Below are 23,985 nucleotides of genomic sequence, written 5' to 3'. Positions count from 1 at the left end.
TAAATAGAATTTGATTCGCATGATCATCTCCAAATGGTCAATCTCAAGTCTATTACGTAGTTTAGTTTTGATACAGTTCATCAAACTAAATCCACGTTCAGCATCAGCACTCGACGCTTGAAATGTGCCACAAATATCCACAAATGTTGCAGTGGCTGAAAATTTTTTCTCCGCTAGTATATAGTAAATTACATCTTCAAATGTTTTCAAAGCACCAGAGTGCAGTTTTTCTTTTAAAATAAACTTGAGATCTGTATATTCCGACTGCAGTTTTATGAGTGGGACTTCTGAAGAGAGTAAATTTTCATATTTTTTCGCTAATTTAATTATCTCCTCTTTTCCAAATTCAAAGTTTGTCTGATTTTGAATTGCTTGAGTGTCAAATGCTACCCATTCTCTTAATTCGTCAACTGGAAATCTTTCTTGTAAATGCAGATAAACATGCTCGATAAAGCATAGGATTTCATCTGTATTTGTATCTCCATAACCAGTTGTTGATAACAACATCTTCACACTGTCACTCCAGTAAATTTCATTTCCATCCAAATATTGAGATTTCAGCTTCGAAATTTTTGCTCTGGCAAACTGTACTGCTTCTATGGTCGATATACAGCTTCTTTGGAAAACTGTGCACAAATCTGCTAATTCAGCCAAAATTTCATTTAAGACAGTTAAAGCAACATGAATAAGAGGATTTTGAAGTTGTTTTAAGCAATATTTTGCAATCGGATCATTATCATCTTCAACCTGTTTCTTGAAATATTCAATTAAAATTGTGTAGTTTTTTATCAAAGCTTTAACAGCAAAATGCCGAGACATCCATCTCACTTCATTTAGTGGCTTAAATGAAACGACATCTTCAACAACAACATTAGCCAGGTCCTGAAATGCAGCTTTTTTTATACTTGATCGACTGAAAACAGTATAAACAGTCCGGAGTAATATTTCAATATTTTTCACAAGATTATTTTTTTTCCATGCATCATCGATCCCTAGATCTTGTCTGTGAACGACGCAATGTTGTTCAGTAAGATGAGGAACCTCAGCACGGATCAGTGATGCCACGCCATTTCTTCTCCCTAGCATAACGGATGCCCCATCTGATGTAAACATTACCATCTTTTGAAAATCAAGATTGTTTGTCATGTAGAATTTCTTGATTGCAATGAAAATAGATTTACTGTCACAACTTGTAAGTTTCATTATGCTAGCAAAAACTGTTTTGTGATAATTTGTCCCCGTAGGACGATATTTAATATATATAATAAGCATTTTGGTTACGGATATATCTGTGCTTTCGTCCACAATGAGTGTATGGAACCGAGACTCTCTAATTTCCTGCATACATATCTCTTTGACCACGTAGTCGATGCATTCAACAAACTCAAATGCATAATTTTTACTTCGCCAGCTATCAGGAAGTTCTACATATTTTGCCATATGATCATGTATATTCATAACAGAAAGTAATGAAGCATTCATGGAGAGAGCCAAAATAACATTGTCAATGAGAATTTTCACTTTTTCAATTTTACTTCGTGCACGATCACTCATTTTGAATCTCATCTGTCGGTCATCCTTAGACTCTGTGAGCAAGCAGCTGATTCCAGTTCCTGCTCGAATTCTTCTTAATTTTATTATTGAATCTGAATGAATTTTATGGGTAATATGTCTCTTCAGATAATCCAATTTCCATATATCCCAGGTTTTTCCACTCGCAAAATCACAAGTCGCTTTAGCGTCGCCACATATTTTACAAACAACTCCGCAGTCTTCGGAAAAACTAAAAATATCACCCAGTTGCACATGTTGGGGAATTTTTGAATCTGGTGTTAAGGTTTCGACGTACTCTATCAACCATTCTGGCTTAAAAGAAGGAGAATTTTTCTTAAGTCTCATATCAATATTATAGACACGTTTTCGTTTTGAAATGAAAATAAGAATATATAAATTCATATAAAAAATTAAAAAAAATAGCAATTTTTAATATTATACTTTCTACTGCGCAGAAAAAAATTTCGCTGCGCAGCAAGGTGCAAACTGCTGCGCGGCCGCGCACGCGCGCAGCTTAGAGGGAACACTGCTTTGGACCAATTATTTCAGCAATTTTCCAATGATCATGAAGAACAATTAATCCTCTATAACTATTATGACTAATTTTTTTGATTAATGTTTTTTAAATTTGGAAATTAAGCTATTTTTTATAAAGCCTGAGTTTTTCTAAGTCCATGAAACTCATAGATTGTAAGTGCTCTGAAAGTCAGTGGATCTACAATAGACTTCTTAAAAGTGTTCCGAACATACATGACAGAGAATAATCGAAAAACCAGAGTGTTTTCTATGTCGAGTCAGCTTTGTTTTTTTAAACAGTGAATGCTGTAGTTGGTCGCGTATTCAAGAATGAGCCTCAACAAATAAAAGGCAAATGAATTTTAAATTCAAACGTTACAATTCCACAAGTCAATATAAGCTATGATTCACGGATCTTCTGGGCTGTGTCCCCTAACTCAGGGGTCGGCAAAAGCAGGCTCGCGAGCCTTTGAAGGCTCTTTAACTCTTACGGTAGGCTCTTTCAATTTTTAACTATTTTTTTTATAAATGATTTCAATTTTTAACTATTTTTTTTGTTTTGTTAATAACAAAAAATTTTTGCACGTTTAACATTAATTTTTGTTGTACATCGATATATGCCTAGCAAGAAAAAAATTATTAAAAAAATCGATAATGCGCGAAATTTTCAATCAAAATGGACTGCAACTTTTGCATTCACGTCTAATTCCGAACAACTACCGAAATGTCTCATTTGCCAGGAAACATTGAATCAAAATAAAAAGTAAAATTTAGAGAGACACTTTAACACAAAACACTCAAATTTCGCCAAAAAATATCCAATTGGTGATTCCCGAAAGAAAGCTGTAGAAGAACTTACAAAAAATATTCAATTTGAGAATTCTGCTTTTAAATGTTGGTCTGACAATGCCAGGACTGCAAATATTGCAAATTTTGTGATAAGCCACGAGATCGCAAAAAGGGAAAACCATTTACCGATGGGGAATTTATAAAGGCATGTTTCATTAAAACCTCTGAAGAACTTTTTCACGATTTTTCAAATAAGGCAGAAATCGTGAATAAGATAATGAATATACCTTTATCTGCGAAAATAGTAGCCGACAGGACTTTTAAGATGTCTTCGAATGTATCTGTTCAACAAGTTTCTGACATGAAATTGTCTAATTCAATTTCAATAGCAATAGATGAATCATGTGATATAAATGACATTGCTCAAGTATCATTGTTCATGTCATACTTAGGTGTCTCTGTTTGTTCGTTATGTGTCTCGAGGTTTCCTGAGGCAAGAACTTTTGGCATTATTGCCTCTAAAGGGTCAAACCCGTGGTGAAGATCTTGTTATATATTTAAGGGACTTAATCATCGGCTATTTAAAGAGTTGTTAAACGAAACCAACAACGAGTATATTGATCTACTTCAATACAACAAAGTTCGTTGGCTTTCGAGAGGGAACGTTCTCAATCGGTTTGCTTCTTGTATGCAAGAAGTCAAACTTTTTTTAAATGAGAAAAAAATTCATTATGACGAATTAAGTGATGACCAATGGCTGCAGAAATTCTATTTTATGGTTGACATAACATCAGAATTAAACAAATTTAATTTAAAATTGCAACGGAGTGGAAATATTGCTTTTTTCATGTATGAGGAAGTGATATTATTTGAAAAAAAATTAATTTTGTTTGAAGAGGATATAGAACAAATATTTTACATTTTCCTAAATTACGCCAATATTTGAAAGAAAATGATCGAACTATAAATAAAACTTATTTTAAAAATGCTCTTTTGTACATGAAGGAATCTTTCAATGACAGGTTAAAAATGAATGTTTAAATATAAAGGTTTAAGGATTTTAGAAAAGAAAAAGCAACACTATCGTTCGTTATAAACCCTCTACGTGCTAAAGTTAGCAATTTAAATTGATTGCCATTTGTCAACGCAGCTGAGTTCAAAATGCAGCTATTGGACTTGACATGTAAGGAATTATGGGCATCAAAGTTTATTCGCCTTTCAGAATTACTTGAAACCTTGGAACAGAAACATTGTCTGGTAAAATTAAGAATGATATTAATGTTATACAAAAGAAACTTGAAGATGTGATTCTCGAAACTTGGAATTCTCTTCCAGATTCTTTTTATGAATTAAAAAAAATTGCATACGGAATTTTGACAATATTCGGGTCCACTTATATGTGTGAACAAAGTTTTTCTCATATGAATTATATAAAATCGAAATTAAAAAACAAAATTACAGATTCGAATTTGGAATCTAACCTCAGATTAAAATTAACGACTTACGACCCAGACATTAACCAACTCTCCAAAGAAATGAGGAATCACATTTCTCATTAATGCGTCTAATTAATTTAATTTTTTAAAATGAATTTTTAATTATTTTTTAAAATAATGTCTATTTAATTTTATGAATTTAAATTTTTGACAAGTGATAAAAGGTGGCTCTTCAATTTTTTGAAATTTCTAAAAATGTTCAAAATTGGCTCTTCTCCAAAAGTATTTGCCGACCCCTGCCCTAACTGATAAACGAACGATGAAGATCTAGCGCCTCGTCTAATAGGTCCTGTGCTCTGTCTGGACTGCTCTCGCAGCCAATGAGACGTCTGGTAACCCGACTCTTACATTTTGAACAATGAAAGCGCATTTAGGGTCGCTTGGTTGTTCTTAGGCGTAAAAAGGTGAAAGGTCTCTTTTGGATTTTTTGACTTTCCAGTTTGTTGAGAAGACTTTGGGATTTTTTTGTTAAAAAAGAATGATGTTTTTTTGTAATAGACTAGAAGTTTTCTTGTTGAAACTTTATTGATTGTTAATTAACAATTTAAATCCAAACAGAGAGAAAATTATTTCGAATTATGTAATGTAATTAATAATTGATTATGTCTCTAACGACCATGATGCCCTCATACTTGATAGGGTGAGTTGAAATTTCTAATAATTACTTAATAGTAATATTACGAAATAAAGGGGCGATACAAAAATGAAGGGACGAATAAAATCGTCGGGTTTTCAGGACATCGTTTCTTATAGGTCGCGAACTGCACATCTCGTAAAGACTCATTAAATTTATCTATGTGGCCAACATATATCAACGATTCTTCTTAACTGGTTTTTATAGAAAAAATCCAACGACATAAATGATTTTTTTGTAGATTCTCTAGTACCGGCGTTGTATAGAAGCATTGACGGCGACGGAAGCTAACATTTTTCTTTGGAATAGATAGACAGTTCCTCAATAAAGAGCCCAATGTGGCTATCCACAAAACGTAATTTTTCAGAGAGAAAAGAAAATTCCGATATTTTAGCCTTCATAACAGCTTTGATACAACTTTCAAAAATAGGAGATCCAAGAAAAATCAAGTCTTCTTTGAGGGAGAAGGTACATCCGGGTAGCAGTTTGTCGAATTCAGTCATCCACATCCGAAAGGAAAGTTCGTCCGTGTTGACATTCACAATTTCACATTTGCCGCAGTTTAATTAAAGCCCCAGTGCTCTGAAATTAAACAAAAGCGACTTCATTGTTTCCAAGATGTCTTCGGGGGTTCCTCTAATCATCCAAATACCACATGTTAAGGTCAGTTTTACACAATCTCGTTGTTTGGTGGATTGCGAGGGAGAATAAGAGAGGTCCTAGAGAGTCACCTTGTTGAACTCCATTGGCAGAATCAAGTATGGTTGTCCCGAATATAAGCGCAGAAGGCTTGGAGTATGTCAAGTTGACAATCGGTAGGATGTACGGAATTTCTTTGGCGCAGGCTTCAAGGATACAGTCTCTTCTAACAAAATTGAATTTATTCTTTAAATCGATCTTGGCCGAAATTCGTTAGGAATCCGTGGAAGAGTTAACAAACTCACGTAGACCGTGGACCTCGGCCTCCACGCCTCCTCGGATACAAACTCCGAGCTGTGTTGGTATGAAGTACGGTAGAAGTGCCCGAGAACCTGCCTTTAATTAGATAATCAATCAGTTTATACTTTCTTATAATAATATTTTAAATACAATATTAACTTTAATAATAAAAATCAATTTTATGTTTAAATAATTAATTTAAGTGCTGGCCTTGATTTGTACGTCATATGTTAATTCAAAGAGTTCCTCATTTAATCAAAAAGTATAATTCTTTACTGATTTATCACTTTAGATATAATTACAGTAATTTATATAAGCAAAATATAATAAATATTTTACCAACCTACCATAATTCTCCACAAATCACAAAAAATGCAATTTTTTTAATCACACCAAACAGAAATTTAAACACGAACTCAAAATTGGACAAAGTAATCAAAAAACTCGAAGAAAATCAACTCTCAGACCCTCAAAAACCCACGTTAGACTCATCCCCGAAACACACAGACGTCGGAAAGGCTCAAAAACCGTCTCTTAAAGACCGCTTTGTGAAGGAAGTGAAACATTACTACGACGGATTCCGCCTTTTCGCGATAGAACTGAAAATATCGGTTCGTCTTTTGACAAGAATGTTACGTGGGCATTTCCTGACTAGAAGAGAGAGAAAACAGGCATAGATTGACATTAATTTTCAGTTAGTAAGGACCACTGCTGATTTGATTCGAATGGTCCCGTTGTTTATTATTATTTTGATACCCTTTTTGGAGTTGCTGATGCCGGTCTTTATAAAATTGTTTCCCAATATGCTGCCTAGCACTTTCAAAAATGAGACCAAAGAACAGGAAATGGCTCGGAAAAGGCTTAAAGTTAAGCTAGAAATGGCAAAATTCTTACAAAATACGCTCGAAGAGTCAGTAACAGTAATCAAGAAAAATGACACCACAAGAACATCCAGTGTAGAAGAATTTGTTCAATTTATGAAAACAGTAAATATTAATATTTAAATAATTAATTAAATTAGATCCGCAACAATGCTGAAATGCCAGAGACATCTCAAATTTTGAAATTTTGTAAATTATTTGAAGACGACCTGACGATGGATGGACTAAACAGGGACCAGCTGATAGCAATTTGTCGTCTTTTGGACATGTCGACCCTCATCAATCCAACCTCGACTGTCCCACTCCTCCGATTCCGACTGGGCATTAAGCTCCGAATGCTGAAAGCCGACGACAAAGTACTCCCAACTGACCAATTCAGATGATCCAATTAGAAGGAGTAGAAAGTCTCACTTCAGCAGAATTGGTCTCCGCTTGTAAAGCCAGAGGAATGCGAGTGTTTGGACTGAGGGAAGAACGACTCAAACAACAACTCCAACAGTGGCTGGACCTCCATATTGACCACCAAGTCCCTGCTTCTCTCATGTTGTTGTCGAGTGCGCTCTACGTTCCTCCAAATTTACCTGTTGAAGAGAAATTGAAGAAAACAATTCTTTCCCTTGACCAAGACACGGTTTATAGATATTTCTGGATTGATAGGAGGAGGATGTCAAGTTGAGATTGGCAGAGGAGAGTGGAGAGGTTATTTCCAACACGGACAGACTTGTTGTTGTTCTCAACGAAGAAGAGGCCATTAAGGACGACCACAGTGAGAAGAGTCCGGACATATCCGCACTCCCTGATGAAAATAACGTGGATCATGTCAACGTTCAATGTGATGACTTGGAAACGATTGAGAACCTCCTAATTCAGGCAGTCGACCACCGTAATCTGAGTTTGTCCTCCAGAGAATTCCGTGAATTGCAGGATGGGATCACGGAATATCAACAGGTGTGTTTTTACCATATGTTTAGAACATGGAAGAGTTAGAAAGACTGTCTGATTTAAAAAACGTACCTTTGAGTGAGACCAGGGCTTCCAAACTATTGCGGGGCCGACTGGCAAAGATGATTGAAAAAATGTCTTCCTCCACTCCCCAACCCGAGAGTGGAGATCTTCGCATGTTTTTATAGCCAATGAGTTGTTTAGGCAGCAGTTGGTGAGCATTGACGAAGTTTTGGACCATTTGAATGACTCTGCAGGAAAGAAGGAAAAGTTAAGACTGATTTTGGGGACCATCGACGACGATCGTGATGGAAAAATTGACGTGGAGAGAATTTTGAGGGTATTTATTCATTTTTGTATTTTCTAGGTTTTTGAGGCAATTGGTAATCCTGACTTTGCATTGAGCAGTGAACAGATATCTGATATGCTTAGACTTACTCAAAGGGAAAATGAGTTGAAGGACATACAAGTGGAAGAAGATGTGACCAGTAAATAGTTTATTTTGTACTAATATGTTTTTTCTTACTTTGTTTAGTGATTTTGAAATAGTTACAATTTTTTAATTGAGAATTCCCGTTTTTTGGTTAAAAATTGATCCAGAGAGTTTTTTATTGTTGATGTCTAGTTTAACTTTCGGTATTAAGAACTATAACTAAAATCTTATTATATTCGAAAAATTGTGTTAGTAACGTTAGAAAATGTAACTACATTAAATATCGGATCAAGAAACCAATTCCCACCATTAAATGGAATATTCCTTTGGGGATATTTTTTGGTTTTTCGTTATTAGTCGTTAAATGATTGCAATTTTCAATATTTTTTTCTATCATCTCGAATTTTGGCATTTTTTCTATGCCATCAAGAAAAAAAATTTGTGCGAATAGCGGTAAAGATTTCCCATAACATGAAGCTAATGTCAGGATGGTTTCATTTAGAGATCTAATATAGGCTCGTAAATAAAATAAACTCGGCGCTAAGTCTTAGGTCTGACATTCCACCCGCATTGTCTGGAAATTGTGCCAATTTTAATAAATAATATATATTTTTTGGTGAAATTTCATACTAAAATGTATTAACAAAATCACCACTCCTTCTGGAATCAACTTATTTAAATATTCTTTAGAATAGACGGTTTCAAGTTGCATGTCGTCTTTTCTAATGATTAGTTGTAAATGCGTTAATACAATTCCAAATCAAATAATCTCCGATTTTTTTCTGATCTCTTAATCTTTATGATAACTAAAAATTAATTATTCCAATGTGATTAAAACATTGTGTTAATTGTTCAATTCCAATATTGTAGAACTATACATTCTTATTAAAATTTAATACTTGTCTTTTTTCTCTTTCTTGGGGATATTTCAAATTCCCATTTCGTTTATTTCTTGAATCGTCTTTTTTTACTTGAATAATTTTTAAAATGTTGTTTAATATTGGAGAAGCTTTATTGAAATCATCCTCATAGTCTATAATCTATTAAATCAACAATTTAACCATTATAGTTAACATCTCCTATTCCATTGTCATATCTAATTTGTCGAGTAAAAAAATCCACGGAAATATTAAACAATTTGAATACCAAATAGTTTAGAAGATCTGGTTGGAATTTCTTTAATTATATAGTTTAGAAAAATAAATTACATAATCTATTGGGATATTTATCTCGTCCATAGTAATAATATAAGTTTTATCTTCATTGAGATTGCTTTTAAAATCATTTAAAATCACTTACATTGTAATAGAAACACTCATTTTTAAACCATTGGTTTTGTGAAAGGCGATTTCTATTTCTTAAACATACATTTAATTAAAAGAACTTTCATTATTAAGCGCAGTTGCAAAGGAAAATAGAATAAGGAACATTTTCTTTAAGCGGATGATTTCCTTTTATATTGAATTAAATATATTCATGACGTCACATATGTAAATGAAAGTTTAATTGGGTCATATATTTTCTTTCAAAAGTTCTAACAGAATATACAAAATCCTAAGTTAGTTAATTGATCGAGATGTTTTTTGAGCGGATATCCCTCGCGATAGTACGCTAAAACTCTTTCTCGATCGCGTCAGCCTCTCGCCCATAAAGAATCAGCCTCTTTAATTCATTAAATTAATTAATTAGGACAAATTCCATTCTTCCGCGTCGCCTCCTCGGAAACAAGGGTGCCAACTGAGGTGTCAGTGTGGAACATAATCTTCCTTCTGAGCGAGTTCAAACGTTCCGCTTTTGAACAAGCAATTGCAAACTTCCAGGCTGAGCAGGCATACTCAACCGTCTGGGCAATCCCTTGTTGGTAGACTTTCCTGACACAATCTTCCAGGGGGAAGGGACTCTTTTTTAACCGCGCTTTCAAGACGTTCCACTTCCAAAGACCTTTAGCTAGAACCTCCTCCACGTGACTTGAGAACGTCATTAAGGAGTCGAAAACTACGCCAAGGATCTTCTAGGTACTCGAAGAGGGAATAGGTTTGTCTCCAATGAATAGTTCCAGTCTATCCTTGAATCTTCTATCAGTAGTAAAAAAATGTGAACTGGGATTTAGATGCAGACACACACAACATGTTTGCAGATAGCCAATCACATACACAATTGAGGTGTGACTGGACTATTGCAACAGCCACAGAAGGAGATTTATCTCTTGCAGCAATAATCAGGTCGTCCGCATAGGATAAGAACATAATATCTGGGTCATTAGTAATAGGTAGGTAATGTTAAAAAGGAGAGGAGATAAAGGGGAGCCTTGTGGGACACCATTGGGAAGTAGTCTTGATCTTGAAGTAGTATTGTCAATACGGACCCTTCCGCGTCGGCCAGTTAAGAAATTTCCCTAATAGTAAGCCCGACATTTTCGTTTCCGACAAATCGAGCAACACAATTATCAAATTGTTTCAAAATCGAGTAAAATCTCTAACTGGAAATGTGCCTAGATTAAAATCTCCTCGAAAGGAGTGTAATGAAATTGAAAGATTGGTCACTAATAATACCAAGAGAATTACTTTAGCAGTTAGATAAGGCTAATGTTCTTAAAACAACTCTAAAGACATCTCGTTCGATCATCGTAGCTTTTTCCAAACATTAAGTCAGCAACAGACGCTCGACTACACTTTCTTGAAAGTTTGCAGAGCCAGAAAAAAAGATGAGAGGCAAGAAGAACTTTCTTTGTTTACATCGAACGCTCAGTACTTAATTAAACAGTTTAGTAAAAGTGTTAAAAAATATTTTCACGTTTAGTAAAAGCCACTCATGTTTTGTAAAATTGATTAATTAGTTTATTTAATAAAGAATTAAAGATTGACATAAAAATATCCAATTTATAAAACGACAAATTCATAGCTTGTGCGACGACAGCAGATCTTCATATAAACGAATATCCGCGGACAATTCACCAATAGTCTTTGAAAACGAAGAAAAGTCCTATTATATCGAATAATCAAGAATTAACTTTACAAGAAGGACTCCAAACCAAATCAACCACAGGACAACACAATGCTGAGGTAAATTGTCTCCTCATAAAGTCGACGTATCCCTCCATAACTCGTTCGTTGAATAGGAACCAGTCAAAAGACGCAATTTCAAACAAAAACGATATCACGTCTTCACCAATGATAGAATAATTTGCAGATTTCATCAAAAAAAGACAACTTTCGCTCAACGACACAAAAAACTGATCTCTAAGGCATTTCTAAGCATTTTCTAAGACAATAAAATACAAATTCAAAAATTTTGTTTTTGTTGATAAAATCTCTTAAAAATATAACATTTCGCTGACAAATTTCAATATCAGGTTCCAAAAACGAGGACTCATAGGCCTAAGATTTACAAAATATAATAATACTCGGAAAATGAGAATAAACAATGTTTGAACCGATTCAGTACGGAATTCCCCTTGGCAGGACTTTAAATAAAAAAATTGCCACTGAAACTTCAAAATGGATTCAAAGACATCAAAAATAGCGCGTAGTCCACTCACAGAAGACACATCCTTGAGTCTTTGAGCGAAACAACAAACTTTTGAAAAAGTATAAAAACGTTTATTTAGCAATATTCCAAGGAATTGTTCTACCATGTCAAAGACAGAAGTATTCACATGTTCAAAGGCCACTGAAATCAGCTGCAAAAGTCTAAAATTAACTTTCTACGTCCAACCCATCAAACGTGGACGGATTTTCAATCAAATAACAGATATATTCAGATTTGTAATCGTTGCCCTCAATTAGCGGGCAAAAACACTCACAAAAAATCTAAAAGTCACCTTTCCCCAATATACTATCAATATATTCTTGACAATATTAATAGATATATTTTTCTTGAAGCAAATCATGACCGAAGTTATAAACTCGAAATACCTCTGAGTTAGTCCACCTAATTTAAAGACACAGACACTCAACCTCTCAAGAGTGTGTTTGAATTGAGAAAATGAACACTTCCGTCTATAAAATCCTGCAGCGAGTCCATGCAAATATTTCTACTTTTGGCACAACCGTCGTAATGTAGTGCAGATATGAATCCAGTACAGCACTCCAGACATAACAAAAAATCATTTTTCACTAAAAATAAGATATTTTATCAACTTAAATCAGCAATTAATGTTTTTACGAAATACAAATGTTCGGATTTTCGGACGTCCCAATTTTGAAATCTTTCGTTTGGAACACTCCAAGGAAGAATCAAATAATTTGAATAAGCAACACAAATTTCAACAACAATCTTTACAAAAACCAACAAAAATACAACCTTTCCTGTCAGTTTTGTCCTTGTAGATAAACTGCTCAGTTGGGAGACAAATCCTCTGAACGATCCCATCAAATTTTCATGAGAAAAAAGCATCGGGGGACGCACCAATTGGACGTATTTCCCAAACATCAAGGCAGCAGATTTCAGCACGTGATTACTCTAAAATCCCAAAAAAACAAAAAATACCAAATTTATATCAGTAAATGCAGCAAATATCAAATTTAGAGGACAAATCAACATGAAAGGAAATGATTCCCAGCCACAGGCTCTCTGGACTTGTTTCAACCAAAGGCAAAACATTTGACAGCACTCAAACACGTGGATTAGACTAGGATTAAACGATTAACAAACAGTTGGTCGTAGGAATAGTTCAGAAGAATTCCTCCAAATTTGACAATACTGACAACTTAATAATCGTTAAAAACCTTTCGAAACAATTCCTCGACAATTCCTGGTATTCCTCAAAAAACGAGACAAGAAACGGAACAAGGGAACTTACAATAGTGAGGGAAATGATATTTTGTTTGATTAAAGTCGGAGTCACTAAAACATATTAAACCTGACAAAAACCGTTATTTGGCAAAGAATCAAAAAAAAGTTTCAAATTTTGTTGATTGAACTCAAACTAATTCAATTTGAACATAAAAATAGCAACCAAATGGCCGAGGATTTCCATTGGATATAAACTGACGACTTTATTGATAATAGAAAGCGTCACATGGGCCAAATCAGTCTGAAAAATCATGAAAAGATAATAAAAACTTCTTCAACGTAATCTTGTTGCTCTGTCTTGCTTATTTGTACGACTGAGCACATCAGTTCGACTGATTGTAGTGCCAACTTACATGTAAGATCTTTAAAAGCTAAATTTTGATTTTTTTGAATAAAATCTGGCTTTGATTGGTCAATGTAGTCCAGTAATTTTTCCCAAATTCGAAAACACTCGATCAGGTGGGTTTCATCCTCCTATTATTTAACGATTAAAAATATATAAACATGACAAAATGTGAACAGTTTTAAAATTTCCATCCATTTAGTTATCGTAAAACTGTTAAATCGAATAAGGTGTTTGTCGACCAAAATTTTTAAAAAATCAACCAATTCTTTAAAATAACTAAATTAATAAATTAATAATAATAAACTTAATTTCATAAGTATTATTTCTTATAAATACATTTGAACCGTTAGCAGGCACTTTTGCGAGGTGGTGTTGTAACATGACGAAAGAATGGTTTAATATTTCAGAAATAATCGCGTCATGTTTGTCAGAAATCGGCTTTTGGTTTATAATCTCATTAATAGCACGTAGACTAAGCAAAGATAATTCTCCAGAATCATTAAATCCGTCTAAACAAATAGCCAATATCACACAACATTTAAAAGAAATCCCTTCAAGTGCAGCTATATTGAATATAACACTCAACATGTGAGTCCTCAGAGATTCAGTTATCGAAATATGAATCATTTTTATCATCGAATTCAGTAAATTAGAGCACACAATATTCCAAATATCCCCACATTTTTCGTGTCCAAAATTTTGAAAACTTGACGTTTCAGATCCTTCTTTGACACATAAATTAAAAATATTATCAAGCACATCTAAAAACACACATTTTATTTATTGCCAACTTGTTGACACGTGAAATATCACGGGAATTGAATTGTTTAGCAAATTTTGTAACGCTTGACTCGTTTTGTGAAGAACTCCCGATGGGCATAAAAACAGTTCAGAAAGACTGAGCATCATTCTTGACCCAACAAGGACAGTTTCCTTACAGGAAAGCAGCTAAAATGATAAAATTGATCGAGAAAACCTCAAGAATTTAATTGATAACATTATTGGGCTCATATTGAGCTATAAATACGACTGTGTGGCATAGTTTTCGGTTTACCACTGGTTTAGGGATGGAAAGGGCCATTTCCCAAATGGACTGGAATATGAGTGATATGTCCTGTTGGTTTGAAGGCAGAAGACATTTCCTTTTTATGTATTTCTTTGCTAATAAGACTAATGACACCTGAATGATTGAAAGAGCTGAGATTTGGACGAATTCCTCCTGGCTATGTTGGATAATGTTGAGACATGTGACTCCACAGTCGTCGTTTAGTTCAAATGAGTGTAGTTTGTCCTCTATTAGTTATGGCTGGACTATACGGAGGAGTGAGGCCTCGGTGGTACAGGGTTGGTGTAACTGGCGGATCAATGAGACTAGTGATGATGCATGCATAGATTGTCTAGCAATGACGAAAGAGAATATATTTAAATATAGTCATCTCATTTTATAATTAGTAAATTAATTTAAATCATTGGTTTTATTAATTTTTGTTAAAATGATGTTTATTTTATTTTAATATATTATTTCTAAATTGGGTAATAAGTTGATTTTTGGCAATTTTTCAGATTTTGCTGATTGAGTTCCGAATTTCAAAAGCTGAGGATATTTGTGTTAGGAAACGGAACTCCAACAAGTACCGGTCTATTTGATAACTTTGACTGAGAAATTATTTAGCGGAACTTCAAGGCATCTGAGGCAAGTGAAGTTCAAATTGTAAAAGAAACTGTCTTTGTAATTTTACTGAACTTGACTAACTAAAACTTCCTTAATGTGAAACTAGGTCATTTCTGGGACTTTGTTTTCCCTAAGACGGAAGAATGCGGATTACTATTTTATTCGAATTGTCAGTCATTTCGACATAATGAAGTGTAAAGTGTATTTTATTTGTGTCGAATTTATGGAATTAAAAAAAGCAGGAAGTTGAAAGGACACTCCGTTGTGTCAATAATGTCGAAATCAGAGTTGACACGTCAATTCTGACAGTAACGACAATCTAGTTCAATAAACCTGACATTTTTTGTTTACAAAATGACACAAATAGAACTAACTTTAATCGGACATTACCTCACAGGACCGCTTAAAGCAATTTGAAGTGGAACAATTTCACAAATACGACCTGCTTGCAAACGAATTGTCGGGCCTCTAAAAGTAAAGATTATTCCAATTGTCTTGACATGGGATGTCGTTGTCTCTAAACTCTTTAAAAGTCATATGAATGTTATTAATCTAAGAAAGAACGGTTTGCTAAAGGAGACCTGGAGTATGTTCATTAAACACAGACATGGAATAAAGTTAGACGACGAAGAGTAAGCGTCTGGCGTTAATAAAATGTCGAAATACGAGTCGATTCTCAAATAATCACAGACACGAATATTCAGTATAACAAGCCTGAAAAATTTTTGTACGCCAAAATTAAGGACGAAATTACTCTCATCGAAGTGGAATCACTTTCCAGAACCGCCTAAGCAGGTCGAGAAATGCCATAAATACGATCTATTGGCAGGAGAGTTGTCAATTCTTTATGACGCTCAAGTGAAATAATTCAAGTTTTTAAGAACTACATTAAAAAGTTGGCTATCGAAGACGACGAACTCAGCCTTATATACAGTCAGTTGTGTTGAAGAAAACACTGGAGAGTATAATTTTGAGCACAAGCAGGGGATCAGAATCACTGATGAGGAGATAAATTCAGCTAATAGCCTCTTAATTGAAGCAAGTCATTCGTATGAAGATAATATGGCGAATAAAAAAAAGAGTCGTAACTAACTTGAAGATAGAGGATCAAGGAGTGGTGTTGGTTACTTTCTCCTCTAAAAGAAAAAGATTAACCTCTAGAGGACAATAAAATAATATTAACTTAATTATTCTATGTATGTTTTTTTAGAATTAAAAAGGTATCCTTGAATTTTGTAGTTTCCGTCATTGAAATTTTGGAAATAAGCAACAAAAAGACAATTTGGTTTATAATTACGATAAACCAAAATAAAATTCTAGTTAATATTTTTATTTGTTGTTAAAGATTAAGTGGATTTATAACAACACATTTTCTCACTTGCACCATAAAATTTAGTTCCACTTAAATGATGCATCATATGTGCTCTCTTTGATCTTGATACAACATCTGGTCGAGGCAACAATTTAAATTAGGATATATACAGTCGATAATAATTATTACAAAATGCTTTCTTTATTCCTTATATCACCACTACTAGGTATACTGTTTTAATTAAGACAATACTAGTAATGAACGAAATGGTTCATAACACAAAAAATGAAATATATTATATACATACTGATTCTGAATATGATATATCAACAGGAAAAACTATATGCGATACATTCGGATTGAAACTGATTTTAATCAATTCTGAAGCAGAAAATAACTTTGTGAGAGGTCAAACTAATTTATCTAAATATACCTTTTAGACTTGTCAGAGGAACACGAAAAAAACTTTTGGATTGGTTTGGAACACATTAAGAAAAATAATAGTTGGAATGGATATTACAATTTACCATTGGTTTTTTATTTTTGAACCAAATTTAGCGTTACATAAATTGGGGAAATCATCAGCCTTTTAGTTACAGCTGTAATATGTGTGCAGAGTTGGACGAGTGTGGGAAATGGCAGACACTATGCTGTAATGAGGAAAGAGGCTTGTTGTGCACTATACCAAGTCAAATTGAACTTATTGTTTAACTAATAGATACCCCTTCATTGTGACGACGTTTATTGCTACTTTGAATATTATCAGAAAGTACCCTGCAACATGATGAAGACCGTATGTGAAAAAATCAAAGGAGAGCCAGTCATTCCTGAAAATTTTACAATCAATAAGAACTTAAATCGTAGCTTTATTATTTGCGATTATTTTACAGAATTGTTTGTCAATTCCTACAACAATATGATTTGGATACAAATTCCACCTAAAAACCAAGTTTGTGAACAAAATTCAAATTTTAGAAATATCAAAATTGGGCAAATGAATATAGGAACAGTAAAGGAACCTGTGCTACGATGAATGCATGTGGAAAATGGGAATTTGCAAATCCTCAAGAATTACACAAGCTTGTATGCAGAGTGAAAAAACCTTAATAATACTCAAAGTCTAGTTAAACCATTAACACAACTAATTTATCGATTTTTGACTAACTTTTTAATTAATTTGTAAACAATATAAAAAAGTTCACAGCATTTTATTAAGCCCAGAGTAAACACCGAAGATTGAAAAATTGTAGGAAGGCCATCTTTTCAAAAATATGGCTTATTCTTAGCTCTGTGCTCCCATGATTGCCACAGAAACCCAAATAAAGATCATTCATGAAGAATACAATTCCTATAAACCATCTTGGATTATTAAAATATTAAACTAATGAAATGCCGCAATCATATTAATATTTGTGACAGTAAAAATCATGTGTATGATTTGAAAAGTGACAGCTTTTTGCACATCATTTTTATTAAATAGCAAAGACAGTCAAATATTAAAAATAGAGTAATCAACTAATCTTCGTCGGCCTCAACTGGAAATCTGAGAATAGCACATACACCAGTCATCATGGAGACTTCTACAACAATGAAATAAATTCCACGTTTTCCAGAAGAATGCTGACACGAAAGGATCTTGACGCGTCCATTTCCTCGCCGTATGTCCTCGACAAGACCTCTGTACGTCCTCCGAACACACACGTCCTCATCTCTTCTCAATAACAGAAAATCCAAACCTCAACAACTCATCAGTTATCAATAGCGTATCTACAGCCATCAAATCACGTGCCTTTAAGACATGTTTAGGTCTAAAATGCGACAAATCAAAAACCCATAAATGGCTCGTTCAGAATCGTTCTCGAGAAGTTTCATGAAGCGATTCAACTCTTTGATCTCATCAACAACTTGGACGTTTTCAAATTTAGAAATGACCTTGGGCAATATTTCTATATTAAATGACTCCACAAACAAGAACGTTGGAGGGAATGTTTAAAACCAGAAGAAGAGTGAACAAGCAGAAATTTTGATTTATTTTGTGCAAGAACTTTATTTTCCAAAAGAACTTTATCATCCATTATGTACTTATAAAAAGACTCCTTCAAATTTATAAGTAAAAATACTCTATAAAATCCTGGGGATGCAATAATAATGCATTTCAACACTACTACTAAACATATTTATAAAACCATCAAAATTCGCATTTTTAAGCAAAGAACGAAGCAACTGTTGATGAAATTTATCCACTTGCTGTCATTTACCGACAAATAATCAAACTTTATTAAAATCGCTCATAAAATTGGGTCGTTTCCTGGGAATATTGACTTGAATCTTATCTCGCTCAATAGTCATAGACTTGGTAATCAGACAAACATAGGCAGTTCCCTCCTGCATTATAATCGCCATGAGATCAGAATTGGTCATTGGGTTGACTGCCTGACTTAATCTCTCAACACAGTATGAGTCCCATTCTGATTTCCCCAACGTGACTTGTCGGCCGATACCCAACTCTAAAGTGTGGTAGGCTCCGATCTGAGTATAAATATATAAAAGAGGACCTTTACATATTTGTTCTCACATACATTCTTCCCTTCTACTCTAATCGTTGCTTCTTTAAGATCAACGTCAATTTTTTCTGATCGAATTGTGAGCTGAGTTTTCACTTTACAAGTCGTGACGGTCCCTGATGATGATTCGTTCACGACTTTTCTGTTATTTTAAGATTATTTATAAATTACCTTAAAGCATCTGATCGAAAAACGTCTCCGATATTCATAATGTTATAAAGGGACCAATATCTTCGGAATCCTCGGGAAGTAAGCTTACATAGCTTTATTTATATATACAAATATGTACCCATCCTGACCAATTGGAGGTATTCTTCCATATATTTTCATTTTCTATTATTTATAGGGTGTTTAAATATATTTAATTATATAATAAATATAGTTAGTATGTGGACTTTATTTTAAATTAAGTCTTTTAATGTTATGCCAGTAGTAGCTATTAGACATTTGGGGCCTAATAATGAATCAATGGCATTAAATAGATATATTTAAGATATTTATATTGACGTACCACAAAAATACTATCGTGTATATAGTTTATTAGAAAATTATTAAATGTAATATATAATTAATAGTAAAGAAAATATTAAATATGATAAAAATTTATTTTTGATAAAAATTGGAAAAGTTCAAACCATAAAAAACTCTAGAAACCATAATCGTTTCATTTTTAAAATAACTAAGATTTGGCAAACAATTAACTTAATTAATTTAAATTATTATTTTTAACAGTGTGATCCTTTGGGACCATTACTGTTCGCTCTAGCCGTGGATGCCATTGCCCGTGTTAATGAATCACCCCTTAATCTTTGGTATCTCGACGATGCACCCTGAGCGGTCCGCCTGATTTTTGCTAAAGGACATAGCCAGTCTAATCCGGCTTTATCCCCATTGGTCTGGTTATTAATTCCAGCAAGTCCGAGATTGTCAATCTCTCTGTTGACCATCCATCCCTTTTAAGAACTCCTTCTCTCTTTTTTGCGGACTCCTTCCTGAGTTGAGACAGACACCCCTGTCTGATCTGGAAATTCTGGGGTCACCGATTCTCGCCGTCTCAGCTACACGAATCCTCCTTCCAGTATGATTTGGCCCTTCCTGCCTTTCTTTCTTCGGCGTCTGGATCATATTTCCTTGTCCAAAAGATTCTGGAAAAAACTACTGAATCATCGTTGGACTCTGATATTAATTCGGCCCTCGCTTTTTGGAAAGGCAATTTTTCTAAAATCCCTTCCGATGTCTTTTCTCAGCGAGATTGGGACAAAATTCTTTGCCGTCGATCTTCAACTGATCTGGAACCACTCTTCGACCAACACAGACTGGCTTGTTTCCTTTCCGCCTGTCAGCCATACTCAGGCTCCTGGCTGAATGTACTCCGCTTTTGGATACTGTCCTCGATAGGGATCCACTCCGTTTGGGTATCTGTAATCGCCTTGGACTCCCTGTCTGCAGACCTCATCCCTGTCGTTGTGGGGATAAAGTTTATGCCTTTGGGCTACATCCTCTCTTGTCTAATGAGCGCCGGCCGATTTCCTCGGCACACTGAAATTAACAATCTAATTCACAAAGCTCTGGAAAGAGCTGGTTTCCCTTCAATTCTGGAACCGAAGGGCTTTGTTTTCAAAGATGCAAAACGTCCAGACGGCTGTACACTTTTCGGTTTGAATCCGGGAAGCAGCTCGTTGGGGACGTCACCTGTGCCCACTTTTTTGCCAAGGGAGCTTTGAATTCCACGGTTCGTCGGCCGCTAACGCTTCAGAGATCCCAGGGAATTTATATTCCTTATTCTGAGAATCTCGCTGGCTGTTTTTACGCGGGAATTGTCTTTCAATCCTGCGAGCCAGTACATAATAGCTAGATTCTTTTAAACTATTTAAACACTTTTTATTGACCAAAGGACCAGGTAAGCCAGTTAATTATAATCCCCCGTGATCCCCCGAATCAAGCGAGGAGATCCTTCTGAAAGGTTCAATCCTGCTCACAATGATCGGACAGAGACGACAATGTCCGGGCCAGAGATCTAGAAGTCTTTTCGGTAGGCATTAAGTGCCTCCTGAGCGTTTTCCATATCCGATTGGAAGTTCCAACTGACATGGTGGACCCCATAACGCCACGCTAAGACCGGAAGGAAGGTAAGACAATTTTCATTGATTTAATTTCAATTAATTTAATTAATTTAAATTAGTATTTTTAAATAGATATTGTAATTTTAAATACATATTTTAAATTGCTATCTAGTTCACTTGTGGTTGAAAATGTCAAAACAACTAAAAAGCTTACAATAATGAAGCAACTTAAAGATTTAAAATTCGATAAAACCAAGCCTTTTACTATCAACATTCCTGCAGGCGCTGCCGCTCCAGTACCCCCTCTTGGCCCAGCCCTTGATTGTTTGTCGTTTTACAACTATTTATAGAGAAACCTTCAAATTGCTGCGTTTTGCAAGGATTTTAATGAAAAACAGAATCTCTCAAAGCCGGCTACCCAACTCCTACCACAACTCTATAATGTAATGTCAAGCTTTATTCGAAGGCTGATCGGTCTTGTAATACTATTATTCATCCTCCTCCCATAGTCTTTTGGTCAGACTTGCGGCAGGAGTGGACCCTAATTCGGATGCACCACGTGAGCATATCTTTAATAATTATTTTTATTACTCAATTTAATTAGAAATTTTTATCTGGAAAAATTATTATATTTAATAATTATTTTATTACTAAATTTAAATTAGAAAATTTTTTATCTGGAAAAATAACATTAAAGCACGTGTATGAAATTGCACTCGTACAGGCTAAGGATCCATTCCTGAGAGGCCATTCCCCTCCAGTCAATATGCAGAACCGTCGTTAAGGAAGCTCTGAGTGTTGGTATAAGTGGGTGGACCACATCGATCCTACAGAATATAAGGATTTCCTTCAAGGACAAGAGATTGAATATCAGCAATATTTGGTCCAACTTCAACAGAAACGAATTGGAATAAAATAACTTAATAAATATGTTTTTGTTGGAAAAATAAGTAAAAGATTGTTGTTGTCTATACTTCTGAATTATCCTAGATGAATTAAGTAAAATTTTAAAGAATTTTACAGTCTCTTCACTCTCATTATTTTAGAAATATGACCAGAATTTCCACGATTTTTCCATTAAAAATAGATTCAAACATTTTTCAGAAATTTGTGACATTCTTCGACTTTTCTAATATGTATGCAATGAAGAATAATTTTAGTATGCTGCATTTTATTAGTTTTTTATATAAAAAAGATATTAGACAAAGAATTGGTCCCTGCATGTTAATGAAGAAAAGACCGAACACACAAGAATCACAAGAGAATTAAAACATATTTATAAAAACTGGAGTGAAAAAAGAAATTGAGATCCCTGCTTTGTAATAGTGGGGACATGATTATAGAAGAGTCTTAATCGGTGCAATGAATAAGAAAATGCAAAAAATATGGAGTCGATCAAAGCAAATCAAAACAAAGCTACGAATAAGATTATATAACTCCTATATAAAGCCGGTACTTGTGACAACTCGGAAGAGTTCGACTGTTTAGACCACCCGTCTCATTGTATCGTACGTCACAATTTCTGTCACTGTTTCTGTTTTTGGAATAGAATCGATTACTCGCAACTTGGGTACTATGAAGTCACAGAATTAGAACTCAAGAAAATTGACACATTTTATCGAAAGCTTTTATGCAATTTATTCGCCATAGATTGGCTAAAGAAGATACTGACAAAAAATTGTTCTCTATGACACACTCGGTTCCAATTAACACGGAATTACCGAATCAAGATGGAGGCTATTTGGGCAGGTACATAGAATTGACATAAACACTCCCGCAAACATTACAATAGACAATTTCTTTGACAATGAAAACAAGGAGACTTGGAATCTCAATAAACAAGGATCTCAATAAAATTAGAAAAAAACTCAAATGTGCGGAAGATCTAGAAGAGGGGAACACAAAAACAGACACCGATGGAGAAGCTTGGTGAAACGTGTAGCACAAACGGGACCTTAGTTAATTTCATTATCTGTGCTTTGAATAATAATAATTAAACAAAGAAACAAAGAGACTACCCACAGAGAGAATTCAGAAATGTTCCTCCTAAGAACAGCTATTGAGACACGCTCAAAAAGCCGATTGTGCTTATGAAAGTCGTTTCTAATTCTTCCGAGGTGGCGTCTTCTCTCAGTGAGGAAACGAAGAGTTGATGGTCCTAGCCTGTCTGAGGTTTCGACTGACACTGGTTCGAAAATGAATCTGTTCTAGAAGGATCCGTATTTTTCGGTTTTCGTACCTTCGCTTTCGTGGCCGCTGATGACAAAAATGATGACAAAAATGTGTCAGAGCATGTCGCGTCCCAGACGATCGCTTTACCGCACTTGTTTGGGGATCCTCCTGGCTTTTGTTTTAAATTATTTATACTACACGTTAGAGATTATTTTTTGGGGTCCTAATTTAATCAATCAAATATGGCGTTTTAAAGAAAAATGTACTTTATTTTAAACAACAATTATATCGATTATATTAATAGAATTATATAATTTGTCACGATTTAGAAAATATTACTAATCGAGATTGTGCATGGACAGGGAAATATACCACAGTCCAATAGAGACCCGATATGCCACAAAGGAGATGCTGAGCCTCCTTAGTGAACAAAACAGGTAAGGACATGGAGAATCATTGGACCGAACTTGCCAAGGCGGAATGGTGAGATAGTATTAATAAATAAGTCAATAGGAATTAGGATGTCCAATCAGTCAGGAACAGGTTGAAGAATTGTCAAAAAACCAGAAACATTGATTTGAATTGGCTAGTCGAATAGAGGCTGAAATCTCACATGATGTGATGGCACATGTCAAGACATATGGACAATGCTGCCCATCTGCCCGTCCGATAATTCACTTGGGAGCAACGTCGAGTGATATAACCGACAATGCAGTAGTCCATAGCAAATCTTAACATTGCAGGATATCATTATTATAGACAGGCACTAGACATGATACTTGTCAAAGTATTTTTGGCAGTTTAGAAATATAGATTGCTCGTTGTTGTGACACATTAAGAATATTTATTCAAAAACATCGAAACAATGTTGCTTTGGC

The 23,985-nt window shown here is 34.6% G+C and overlaps 1 protein-coding gene across 1 annotated transcript; it reads left to right on the top strand.

The window, feature by feature from the left end:
- Positions 1 to 6,731: 6,731 nt before the first annotated feature.
- LOC115231788 lies at positions 6,732 to 8,247 on the top strand. Its single transcript, XM_029801728.1, has 3 exons — positions 6,732 to 6,914; positions 7,467 to 7,757; positions 8,119 to 8,247. Exons 1-3 carry the CDS (start codon positions 6,732 to 6,734, stop codon positions 8,245 to 8,247), a joined length of 603 nt encoding a protein of 200 aa, XP_029657588.1.
- Positions 8,248 to 23,985: the final 15,738 nt, after the last annotated feature.

The sequence above is a fragment of the Octopus sinensis genome, unplaced genomic scaffold, assembly GCF_006345805.1.
Source record: "Octopus sinensis unplaced genomic scaffold, ASM634580v1 Contig18899, whole genome shotgun sequence".
In the NCBI taxonomy this organism is placed as follows: Eukaryota; Metazoa; Mollusca; class Cephalopoda; order Octopoda; family Octopodidae; genus Octopus; species Octopus sinensis.
The sequence above is the reverse complement of the archived record's forward strand: the minus strand, read 5'-3'. Positions and strand labels throughout refer to the sequence as shown.